At 37.1% G+C, this 13,040-nt stretch overlaps 1 protein-coding gene across 1 annotated transcript in view; it reads left to right on the forward strand.

Annotated features, from left to right (window-relative positions):
- Positions 1 to 13,040, forward strand: part of pvrl2l (PVR cell adhesion molecule related 2 like) — a 176,342-nt gene that overhangs the window by 155,883 nt on the left and 7,419 nt on the right. The window contains exons 7-9 of the mRNA XM_051873019.1: positions 9,082 to 9,214; positions 9,418 to 9,475; positions 10,742 to 10,843. Coding sequence (XP_051728979.1) covers positions 9,082 to 9,214; positions 9,418 to 9,475; positions 10,742 to 10,843 — 293 coding nt within the window. The remainder of the gene's footprint in view (positions 1 to 9,081; positions 9,215 to 9,417; positions 9,476 to 10,741; positions 10,844 to 13,040) is intronic.

Genomic DNA, 13,040 nt, shown 5'->3' on the forward strand with positions numbered 1-13,040 from the left:
CTGTTTCCTCAAAAATATTAAGCAGCACAACTGTTTAAAACATTGATAATAATAATAAATGTTTCTTGAGCAGGAAATCAGCATATGATTTCTGAAGAATCATGTGACACTGAAGACTGCTGAAAATTTAGCTTTGCCAAGACAGGAATAAATTGCATTAAAGTCCCCCTGTAGTCAATAATTTTATCCCTTAAAACTCATCTTTGATCACCAAAATTACATATTTAAACGTTTTTTCCTGTCATAAATTCTTAATGCCCTAAAATAGCTTGAATGTAACCAAAGACTATAGAATAACACAAGACACGTCACTCGTATTGTTTTGAATGGGAGAAAGTGCAACGCGCAATATGGCGGAATAAGTCCCGCCTTCTAAATAAGAGCCAATCGCTGTTTGGTAAAGTCATCGCGTCACTGCAGCGGCTGTTAAAAGCTCCGGTTCCTATAGAAACAGTCAGACGCACGCCTTTTTAAAATTTATGAGGCAGTTGTCAGATTTCATTGGTGATTTCAAATATTAAATTTATTCGAAAGCTTAGAAAACAGCTTTGGAGAATTTGATGTTTCCCCATTCAAAGAGATAGGAGCTGCACTTGCATGCCTGAGAGGCGTTTCAAAGATGGCTGCCAAGTAAAATGACTTGTCTTAAAGGGACTTTGATGTATCTCTACACCCTTGCCTCATTTAATATACACAGATCTATGAATATGATAATTAGCCCCGCCTCCACTCACTCGCACAAGCTCAGAGATCCACTCGGTCAACTTACTGAGGTAAACACTGCACAATTGTATCGCTTTTTCCAACGTCGGACACATAACGGTAATTAATATGATTAGCGTTTTGCTAGACTACGTTATCAAACAGCTAATAATGTGTTGCTAATGTTACACAAACCATGTTAGCCTTTGCCTAACATGCCTTCTAACAATCAGTATCCTTATAAACGCTTTAAACTACTCAGAACGTCAGTGGAGAAAGGCATATAGTTCATCATAACATCGTAATCTGCATCATACACCCACCATATTGCTAATTCTACACGATTTTTCATATCAACAGAAAAATATACCGGGATAACCTTCTTTTGAGACTCCCTTGCGCGGTCAGTTAATGATATGCTAAGGCCGCCAGCACGCTGACGTGATTGGTTACAAGGTAGTTTGTGACATCAGAAACACCAGAGATTTCAGACCGTGGGTTTGAGACTGTCTTTGGTTTACTGCAGTTTTAAAGAGAAAATACTCAGCAATGGTGTTGACTTATGAATTTGCACATCTTAAAGCATGTTAAAGACACCAGATAGACATGAACAACATTAAAAACTTGATTTTCACCACAGGGAGACTTAACAACTATTCTATTTGAATATATTTTAAATAGTTGTTGTGTAAATCCAGACACAAACCATCCAGCCAATCAAAACATTATCTGTAAGAGCGGGCACAAATCACAGATGAGTATGCAAATTGGATTTGTGTAAAGAGAAGGTAAAGACAAGAATATACCAGGTCACCAAAATAGGAACAGGGGCTAGCAAAAACACTTTGAGCGTGTGTTTGTGTGCGTGTGCGTATAAATGTAATCCTCTTTGTGGCATTAAGAATCGGCCGCAGTGGACTGAGTAGGGCTGTTTTTCGCATGTGGACAGATTTCAGACTGCACGTCTCAATTATCATGATCTTTATAAAGCTTTTAAGGGCAGCTCAGCATACAACCTCTCTCTAATTCTCTCTTTCGTTCTAAGTCTGGCGGCTAAGTATAGTGGTGGAATGCTGAAAGAATATGGGCGATAATGGGATGAATCAGAAGTCAAGCTGCTGCTGATAATTATTATTATTTCAACAATGAGTCTTTTGTCAGTCCCTCCAAAATGTCCACCCACCTCTTACACTCGTGTGTGTGTTTTAATTTCCTCCTACACAAGCAAGGTTCAGTGGCCCTGGGTGTCATCGCAAGGAAAAGGGCCATGTGTGAGGGGGGAACATAGCAGAAACATAAAAGTGTTGAAAGTTTTTGAGATATTAGGAAGAGAAATAGCAATTTTTTTGATTGTGTGTGGAAAGTGCACTTGTTTTCTTGTTCTTTCTTGAGCTGTATTTATCATTACGTTCCTTGAAATCAACAGACTTTTAAAAAAATGTTTAAGTCTTTCTGTCTTTTTGTCATTTCACTGCTTTGTCATCTCTCTCTCTGACATTCCTCCTCTTATAATAATGGATTCACAAGAAATTGTGGTTTATTGCTGGTCACGGTCTAGTTTATTTTCGTCAGCCTTCCTTCTAATGAAATTGCAATATGGATGATGCACTCAATGATTTTAAGAAGTTCCTCTCAAACAGACACAAACGCATCAACACGAGCAGCAGTTTCAACAGCAATTTCCTGGTGGCAGTCTATTTTTTTCTAGACTCTTCATTCTTATAAAATTGTAATTCGGATTATTCACTCAAGGATTTCTGAAGTTCTCCCCTGTCCTCAACATTTCCCATTCAATTAAAAGTCTTTTTTTTTCTTTTCCCAGAGACTTTACTCAGACAAAATAAATAGTTTTGAATATCTTTCCTGGCTCTCAATGTTTCTCTCAACGCATGTAATTTGTTGAGAGACGGTACAAACAAGCTTTGCAGAATGAGCTGCAACTCATCATCATTTTTACAAAAATGAGCAGCTCTTTGCAGTTTACTCTAACTCTTCACATTTTATCATTTAATTAATCTTTTTTCGAGAAACACTGCAAATATATTGGGGTGGGTGTGTGTGTTATAAATATCTCAAATGTCGGTTGTTTTTGAAAGATCCATCCATCCATTCCAATTTTAATGTATTTTTTTTAGTTTAATAAAATTGCAATATGGATGATATTCGATTCACATTTCAATTCAATTTATTTTATAGCATTTTTCACAATACATATTTCAAAGCAGCTTTACAGAAAATTGCATGTTTCTACGTTACAATTTAGAGTGATCTGTTATCAGAGGTGACTGTTTCAAAGCAATGTCCATATTTCAGAAATGTACAGTTCTAAGATAATACAAATCATGCAGTTAGCTAATATCCAGAGGTGTAAAGAGTACCTGAAAACCATGCTTGAGTAAAAGTACAGATACTTTACAGCAAAAATGACTCCATTACAAGTTACAAGTCACCAATTCCAATACAACTTGAGAAAAAGTCTTAGAGTATCTGATTTTAACAAGTATTTTACTCATACTGAATGTAGACTCAAAGATGCACTAGTCCTCGACACCTGAGGGACATGCCGGTGAAAATAAGAAACAGTTGATTTGTAAGATGAGAATTCATGTTTATTTTCTAAAATCAAAATAAAACTGAACACCTCAATAATATTGCAATAAATCAAGGTCGACATCCATATTGCAATTTTATTAAACTAAAAAAAATACATTAAAAACCAGAACAGCCTCTTAAACATCTACAAACTCGCGTCTCTCAACTCTCAGTTAAGCTCAAGTGCACAAAAAGGCCATAAGAAAACCAATATCCTTCAAAAAGGTCTCGTCAGTATGGCAAGTAAATGTAATAATATTAACTAAAATTAAATAGTCAAAGTCTAGTTGCACTGGATGCGGTGGTTTCGGCCTCATCACCGTCTGCAGTCATGACCTGCGATTTTGCAACTACCTGTTAATGCACTCACATTTACGTAAAGTAGTCTTGTTGACAAGTGTGAATGAGTAAAGGCAAAACGCACAAGATATAGTACCTTCAATTCCCTTTGATGGTGATATGTAATTGTAATGTGTAATTGCATTACTTACCCCAAATGTATTGGAGTAAAAAGTACATTTACTTGTTCAAAAATGTAGTCAAGTAGAGAGTAAAAGTTGCTAATATCTTTGATACTCAGTACAACTACAAAGTAGCCAAAAAGATACTTAAAGTACAGTAACTAATTACATTTACTCTATTACTTTACACCTCTGCTAATATCATGTATTAATTTAGGCAGAAACAATGATCTCATTAAAGCTATTATTACAAGTTGTGATCATAATGATTACAATATACAGAAAATTTGGCATTGGTGAATGTTGATTCAGAGTTGGCATCACCTGAAGTCCTCGCAGAGGTTGGCATCATCTCTTCACAGGTGTTGGGGCATCTGAAGTCCTCGTAAGAGGCTGGATCCAAAGTGGAGCTGGCGTAGTTACCTCTGGGATGGAAATAAAAAAATAATTAGTGTAGCTGCTGTTAATAACATTTCAAGCAAAAGATAATCATGTGCATTTCATCTGATATAACTGGAGTACAAGGTTATGAGGTGCTTTATTTGAATGCTTCGCTAAAGAGATCTGTCTTTAGTCTAGATATAAACTGGGATACTGTCTCTGAGCTCTGGACATTATCAGGAAGGCTATTCCAGGGTTTAGGAGCCAAATGCGAAAACGCTTTCCCTCCTTTAGTGGACTTAGATATCCTAGGTACAACCAGAAGTCCAGTGTTTTGTGACCTTAAAGAGTGTGATGGATTGTAGGGCGTTAGAAGATCAGTTAAATACACAAGCTGAACCATTTCGGGCCTTATAGGTCAGTAGCAATACTTTTTAAATCGTTAAAGAACTTAATAGGTAACCAGTGTAGAGATGATAAAATTGGGGATATATATGATCATATTTTCTTTACCTGGTAAGAACTCTAGCAGCTGCATTTTGGACTAACTGTAGTTTGTTTATTGAGGATGCAGGACAACCAGCTAGTAATGCATTACAGTAATCCAGTCTAGAGGTCATGAATGCATTAACTAGCTTTTCTGCATCAGAAACAGATAACATGTTCTGTATCTTAGCAATTTTTCTGAAGTGGAAGAAGGCTGTTTTTGTAACATTTGAAATATATAACTGATTATCATTGGCATAACAGTGGAAACTAATTCCATGTTTTCTAATAATATTACCAAGAGGCAGCATGTATATACTGAAAATAGCAGAGGGCCTAAAACAGACCCTTGTGGCACTCCATAATTTACTGGTGTTAACTTGGATAATTCCCTGTTTAAGTAAACACAATGGTAATGGTCAGATAGGTATGACCCAAACCACCCTAATGCCTGTCCCTGAACACCGGTGAAATTTTGTAATTGATCTAAGAGTATGTCATGATCTGTAGTGACCAAGCAAAACTAGTATTAAGATGCAGCCTTGGTCAGAAGCTAGAAGCAAGTCATTTGTCATTTTAACGAGCGCAGTGACATCATCACTTTGCGGAATATAGAATATCTATATCAGTAAGATTGGTTCCATTAAATCTAGTGTATGGTTAAAATGATGAGTAGGTCTGGTGGTGTTTTGCTTGACCCCAAAAGGAGTTTAGTAAGTCCTGTAAATGGACCCCTAACGCATCATTTGTGTTATCTACATTGTATTATCTAAAACTCTCCGACAATATGCACTTTATCAATGTTGACCAAAAGCTCTGACGGAAAATCCATAAATTCTTTTAGAAAATCAACATAGGGCCCTGGAGGTCTGTACACGGTGGCCAGAGCAAGAGATAGCAAGGATTTTTTCTTATATCTGAAAGTGTAACATTTAGAACAAGTACTTCAAATGAATTAAACCTGTACCCTGTTTTCTGGGTAACATTAAGAATATCTCTATAGATTGTTGCAACATCGCTGCCATGACCAATCAGACAGGGCTTGTGTTTATATCAGTAGCCTGGTGGAGTAAACTCATTAAGTTCGAAATAATCATTTGGTTTAAGTCAGGTTTCAGTTAGGCAGTGTACATCAAAACTATTATCTGTGATCATTTCACCTACAATACTTGCCTTTGGTATGGGCGATCTAATGTTTAGCAGCCTAAGCTTTAGAAATTGTTTTTGTTCACTTTTTTTGTGTTCAATTTTGTGATTTTCTGGTTTAATCACAATCAAATCATATAGTAGATGTATATTACTGTTTATTACACTATGACATTAACCATTCATTTAGAGAAAAGTAATCTGCTGAAAAATTCTGAATGTGTCAGAAATTTGTTTGTTTTTATCTTGTCTTCCAGTCTTCATTCTAATAAAATTGCTAGGATTTTTCAAGTTCCCTTCCTGCCCTCAATGCTTCTCATTTAATTGCAAGTTGTTTGTTGAGAGACACTACTCAACAAACTAACAATCTGCACAGCACGAGCTACGACCCAAAATAAGCAGGTTCAAAGGAAATTTACGCCAGCCAAGTAAATGCACTGCTAATGTGAGAACCCACCAACAGAGGAGACATGCGGAGGAATAGTAGCTAGTCTAAGACGTGAGCAGACGACTCAAAGAACAGCGTGCAGCTGATAGCAATATATTTTCAGGATTGCACGATAACAGCGCTTTGTTTAGACACATTTGTTTAGATGAAGTTTTAGGTTGATTTCGGTGCCTGATCTATACGATAAACCCCACTGATACATGCACACACACTGAGCAAAACCCTCTCGCTCAGGAGGACATTGATAATAAATGGTCTTGTTTAATATCCACAGCAGGTAAAAATGATTGCTGAAGGTCTCATGCTGTGTGGCTATCAGCATTTATCAAATAAAGACTTTTTTTCTTACATTTGTCTGATCTCTCCACCTTAATGCTGCTGTTGAAAGACTGGTGTGTTTTAAGAGTGACCAATATTGTTTTCGCCCCCCTACAAGTTCTCAGTGTGTGAGCTTTCATACAATACTGTGGCTCACTGCCCGGTTTCATCAAGAATTTGTTTTATATTAGAAATGTATGTGTGACTACACTTTCGAGTGTGTGTGCAATGAGCACATCTGTTTCTTTACAATCACTGGAAACAGGGTTAATCTGATCCCTCCAAAATAAGCTGGAATTCACAGAAAGATCACCATTGTGACTTTGCAGATCAAATGTGCATTTAGGAATTTACAAAATTGCAAATCCGGTGGACAGCAGTGGTACTGCACTGTTGTTTCCTTCCAAACACACTGAATCATCTTTTCCTACCTCTCCCAGTCGTCATACCTCATTTCAAGAGCATTTTATTGGCATGACAATGGACAAAGTTTCAATAAAAATGTTCAGTGATGGCAATCCCCCTGTCTATCTCTCCCTGTCTCACTCATCTCTCTCTCTCTCTCCCCTTCTGTCTCATCAGTCGCTCTGAGAGCAGTGGGGCTTACTAATTTTAGCATACCCACCCCAGCAGCAAGTCTTAGCAAGCTTTGCCTGTGAATACCTCATCAAACTGAGCCGCACTACAAAGAACCTTATCACTCCAGCTTTAAATGTCTAACTGCAAAGGGAAAGATAAGGAGCAGTGGTGTATTAGTTCTCAAACCGGATTACTGGTCCGGGGCACTAATGGTGGACATCACAATAGTGTTGAAACAGAAAAAAAGGCTGATAAATATCTCTACACATCCAATTTGGGGCACTTTCAAATGTGGTTTTAAATCTAGTGCAGTTTATATCCAGTATGTTGTCATCTGACCTACATCTGAACCGGGATTGTGCAAATTTTAGAATTTCAACTCAGTTGGAATCAGCTGAATTGCAATCTGTCTTTCCATCCATCCATCGTATCTGTCGGTCATTCTAACTGGTCTGTCTAATCAGCTGAATTGGAATCTGCCTTTCCATCCATCCGTCTATCTATCTATCTATCTATCTGTCGGTCATTCTAAACGGTCTGTCTAATCAGCTGAATTGGAATCTGCCCATCCATCCATCCATCCATATTATCTATCGATTGTATCTGTCGGTCATTCTAACTGGTCTGTCTAATCAGCTGAAATGGAATCTGCCTTTCCATCTGTCCGTCCGTCCGTCCGTCGTTCTAACGGTTCTGTCTGTCTGTCTAATCAGCTGAATTGGAATCTGCCTCTCCATCCATCCATCCATCTATCTGTTGGTCATTCTAACTGGTCTGTCTGTCTGATCAGCTGAATTTCCATCCATCCATCCAACCAACCTACCTTCTAACTATTGTTCTTCTATCTATCAAACTATCTATCTACTGTATCTGTATATCGTTCTATCCATCCTTTCATCTATCCTTCCATCATTCTCAAGGCCTCTAAAAACTTTCGAAGGCTTTGTCAAGCTAATATTCTTAGACTGTCTTGACAAACTTTTCACAAACTTGTTTTTCTAGTTATATGAATTACTTTGAATATCAATTTATTTTAATTCTACTTCCTTACATTCAAAATTGAATTTCAATTCTTCTTCATGTTTGTTACCACAATCCAAATTCAATTCAAATTCAATTCCTGAATTGTCTACAGTGCATTATCAATTCAGCTGAATGGCACACAACCCTGATATGAACACTTATACCATATAGTCCTCAGAATTCAGATTTTATATAGTTAGTCTAAAATCCCCACTTGGAATTCAGGTGGTTAGTGAACGTATGGAAATGCCTACGTGTGAATCATGGGAGCACACATGTGCCGCCGCTGGCGAGCGATAAGAACAAGAGCACTTGCTGTTATCTGTATTTATTTTAGAAATGTTAAAATCCGCTGCCTCTGCATGTCAAATGACATAAACCTATTACAGTAATCCTTCCTCATAGTCCCACAGCCTGTTTTATGTAGTTACAAGCTGTTTGGAAAACCAAATGTTCCAAAAGAGGATCGAACCGTGCTACTGAAATGATCCGCATGGTGCTGACCAACATCCGTGTGACCCGCTGAACACAGCGCGAATCTTTTTTACATGTAATCATGGTTGGCTATGTCCAGGCTCAGATAGAATATGCAGATTTTATTTGCATTTTCTGTGCTGATTATAATGGGAGGAAATCTGCATGTTTAAACATAGTAAAATGTGTTAAATGAGGCTGAGAGTACTACCATCTTATTGGTGGCTGGAAGAAAAATCATATTAGCTAAATAAACATCGGGGGTGTGCATAACTTTACACATGATGGGCCAGTTCTGTGAAGTTCTCTGTGTGGGCCTGATTATGTCTTAAATAAATGTAAACAGATGATAAAAATCAGTCATAGGTGAAATTCTTCATTCTCATATATCTGGTTGCATAAGTGGTTTGAACTTTCAGAGAACAAAAACCCACAAAGATAATTTTGTGTGTATTTTGCTTGTTGTTTCAGATCAACCTTTACCAAAATCCCCCTCGGCTGGGTCAGTACTCGGGGGCATCATTGCAGCCATAATCATTCTGTGTTTGATCGGCGCTGGTGTTGCCATGTACCGCAAACGCATTCAGAGCACCGCGAATGGAGAGTAAGTGTGAACGCACACCCACAAACACAATCACACATTCATGTGAAACATCCATTTTTTTCCTTCCTCTTTCTCTCCTGGCTAGAACACCCAAGCTATTTTCATCTCTTTCATTCTCAACTCATCTTAATTTGTGAATTCACGGTATGGCATACGCGCGCACCACGGTTATAGCTAAACATCTCCTTGTGTTTCTTTTCCAGAGGCCCCCCCAAACACAAGCCGCCTCCTCCGATGAAGTCTGGCAGCTCAACAGAAATGGTGAGCGGACGTTTTTTCCATCAGTCACCTCTCAGCGCTCACATCTAACATTCTCTTTCAACTGAACGTATTGAGCTTTCTTCATTATACAATGTTGAGATTACTTACAGTTCTCCAGGCTACAGAGCTGGTGAAAAGAAGCATATGCATAAACCACCATAAAATAGATCTTTGAATTTAAACCTTTGAAGAACAAGCTTAATATTGGGACGAGGGAAAATTTGTATTGCTCAAAATAGGGTAATTGCATTTTTTCCCAGTTAACGATTTTTTCTCCTGTTTGCTCGGTTGTTACTGGACTGCATTTGAAACAAATTTGTATTGTGAAGTATGTAAAAGCAAGTCGAGCGAAGAGAATGAGAATTGCTAATGTTGCCCTCGGGCTACGGTCGAGAAAGAAAGGGTTAACATGGGGGTAATGTGTATTGATTGAAGCTTAATGTAGAACGTGTGGGTGGAGTTAAATTTGTGTGTGCATACATGTTTGCAAATGTGTGTGCGCACGGGCAAATGAGCCTGTACATCACAGGCATCTTTCATCTCGGCTGCCCTAAAAATCTGTGATTAATTCAGCTGTCAGCACCCTTAAAATATGTGATAATGAGATCTCTCTTCATGTTTGCTGAAAATAGCAGCTGCAGTAGGATATCTGTAGCTATTTCACTCTGAATACTGAGAGTGAATATTTTTCCAGTTAAAAACTTTTGATTAGCCTTTTTAGCCTTTCCTTATTGGCAGACCTGGTCATTTACTACAGTTCAAAAGATAAAAAATAAATTTTTTTTTAAAAAAACTTATACGGTTATTCAGCAAGGATACATTAGATCAAAAGTGACAGAAAAAAAATGTATGTATGTTATAAAAAAAATCCAGTAAGTGCTCATTTTGAACTTTCTATTTATCAAAAAATCCTGTAAAAATCCACCAGCTTTTTTCAACATTTATAAGAAATGTTTCTTGAGCAGCAAATCGGCATATTAGAATGATTTCTGAAGGATCATGTGACACTGAAGACTGGAGTAATGATGCTGAAAATTCAGCTTTGCCATCATAAATTACATTTTAAAATAGAACATTTAATTTTCATAATGTTTCACAGTATCTGTTTTTACTGTATTTTTGATTACATACATATCCACTGACAAAAAGATGCAGTTTTAATGTTTATTTTAAAAAGTTGGCAGTTGAGCAAGATTCAGACTCTAAACCTTCTGCGCTAAAATGTGCATGCTGAACTCATTATCTCATGTGTTTGTCTCTTCATAGCTGAATAAACCACAGGACAAGGCCACAACCATCACAGAAGCCCAGCCGCTCAGCAACTATGAGACAAACTACTATGAAACTAACTCTGCCGAGCCCGTTACGGTAAGATCCCCTTCCCAAACTTTGATGTGCAATGATGAATGCTGTGAATCCCATTCTGTGAGCATCCCTCATTCAGTGGCATCTCATTTCTCCTTTTATGGTGTGGGTGTGTGTGTGTGTGTGTGTGTGTGTGTATATATATGTGTATATATATATATATATATGTGTGTGTATATATATATATATATATATATTATATATGGTAACACTTTATTTTAGGGTCTTTTAAATAGTTGCTTATTAGCATGCATATTACTAGAATATTGGCTGTTTATTAGTACTTACTAAGCACATATTAATGCCTTATTCTGCATGACCTTATTCTACATTCTACTTATTCTTAATCATACCCAATACCTAAACTTAACACTATTACCTTAACTTACTGACTATTAAAGGATTAGTTCACTTTCAAATGAAAATTACCCCAAGTTTTACTCACGTTCAAGCCATCCTAGGTGTGTATGACTTTCTTCTTTCTGATGAACACAATCGGAGAAATATCCTGAAGCATCCGAACTTTATAATGGCAGTGAGCGGGACCAAGGAGTATGAGCTTCCTTCTGTATTCAAGTTACGAAGAAAGTGTAAACTGGCGTGGTGTCAGTTAAGCTTTTTTTCCGTAAGCTGAATAGGAAATTCGTAGGACGTAGCATAAGCTTTTTGATAGCATAATTTTTTTTTTTTTTACACAAATGCATCGCTTTGCTTCAGAAGGCCTTTATTAACCCCCTGGAGCAGTGTGAAGTATGTTTATGATGGATGGATGTGGATGGAGGCACTTTCTCCAGCTCATACTTGTTGGTATCGCTCACTGCCATTATAAAGCTTGGATGCTTCAGGATATTTATTAATATATCTCCGATTGTGTTCATCAGAAAGAAGAAAGTCATATACACCTAGGATGGCTTGAGGGTGAGTAAAGCTTGGGTAATTTTCATTTGAAAGTGAACTAATCCTTCAAAGGGTTAGTTCACCCAAAAATGAAAATAATGTCATTTATTACTCACCCTCATGTCGTTCTACACCCGTAAGACCTTCGTTTAGTGAGGCCTGCATTCACAGCAATGGTACTTCCTCTCTCAAGATCCATAAAGGTACTAAAAACATATTTAAAACAGTTCATGCGAGTTCAGTAGTTCTACCTTAATATTATTAAGCGAGGAGAATACTTTTTGTTCGCCAAAAAAACAAATAATAAATTATTTTGTTTTTTTTTGGAGAACAAAAAGTATTCTCGTCGCTTTATAATAAGGTAGAACCACTGTTTTAAATATGTTTTTAATACCTTTATGGATCTTGAGAGAGGAAGTACCATTGCTGGCAATGCAGGCCTCACTGAACCATCGGATTTAATCAAAATATCTTAATTTGTGTTCTGAAGATGAACGAAGGCCTTACGGGTGTAGAATGACATGAGGGTGAGTAATAAATGACATTATTTTCATTTTTGGGTGAACTAACCCTTTAATAAGCATTAAACATGATGTGAGAAAAGTGTTGATTAGACATTACAAAAAGTAGCCGTTAGAAAAAAAAAATTTGATTCAACAGAATTTATTACACAAACTTTTCAGAAACTGCCTCTGAAAAGATGGAGTAGATTTCCATAGTGTACTATATTTACACACACTGTTTAATGAAGCTCAGATATGGCATGAATATGAATGAAAAATGATCTTTAAATATGAAACTAAAACCACCAGTAGGTAATGGCAAGTCACTGTCTTAATGAGTCATTTATTCAACTGGTTCATTCAAACGGCTGATTCACTCAGGAATAAAGCAAGTGACCATCTATTTATGAATGGGTCACTGAATCATTGGCTCACTCATTCCGTTAAAAACCGTGGATTCATTCAGGAATGAAGCAAGTGACCATCTATTTATGAATGGGTCACTGAATCATTGGCTCACTCATTCCGTTAAAAACGTGGATTCATTCAGTAATGAAACACCGCTGTGTGTTGCTCAATAAATCTGCTGGGGCTTTGTTTGGAACTATTTTCATTGGCGAAATTGAGCAAAATATGAAAATATTGGGTGTAAAATGTAACACAATATTAACTTCTTGTTTACTGAATCAATATCACATTTGCAATTGAGCAGGTATTTGGGAAAAACAGCACTCTTGCTTGTGTGATATTGCTAAACTATATCATATGATATAAATATAAGACAAACCCCATACGGGGCA

This window comes from Ctenopharyngodon idella, chromosome 19, assembly GCF_019924925.1.
Source record: "Ctenopharyngodon idella isolate HZGC_01 chromosome 19, HZGC01, whole genome shotgun sequence".
Taxonomy (NCBI): Eukaryota; Metazoa; Chordata; class Actinopteri; order Cypriniformes; family Xenocyprididae; genus Ctenopharyngodon; species Ctenopharyngodon idella.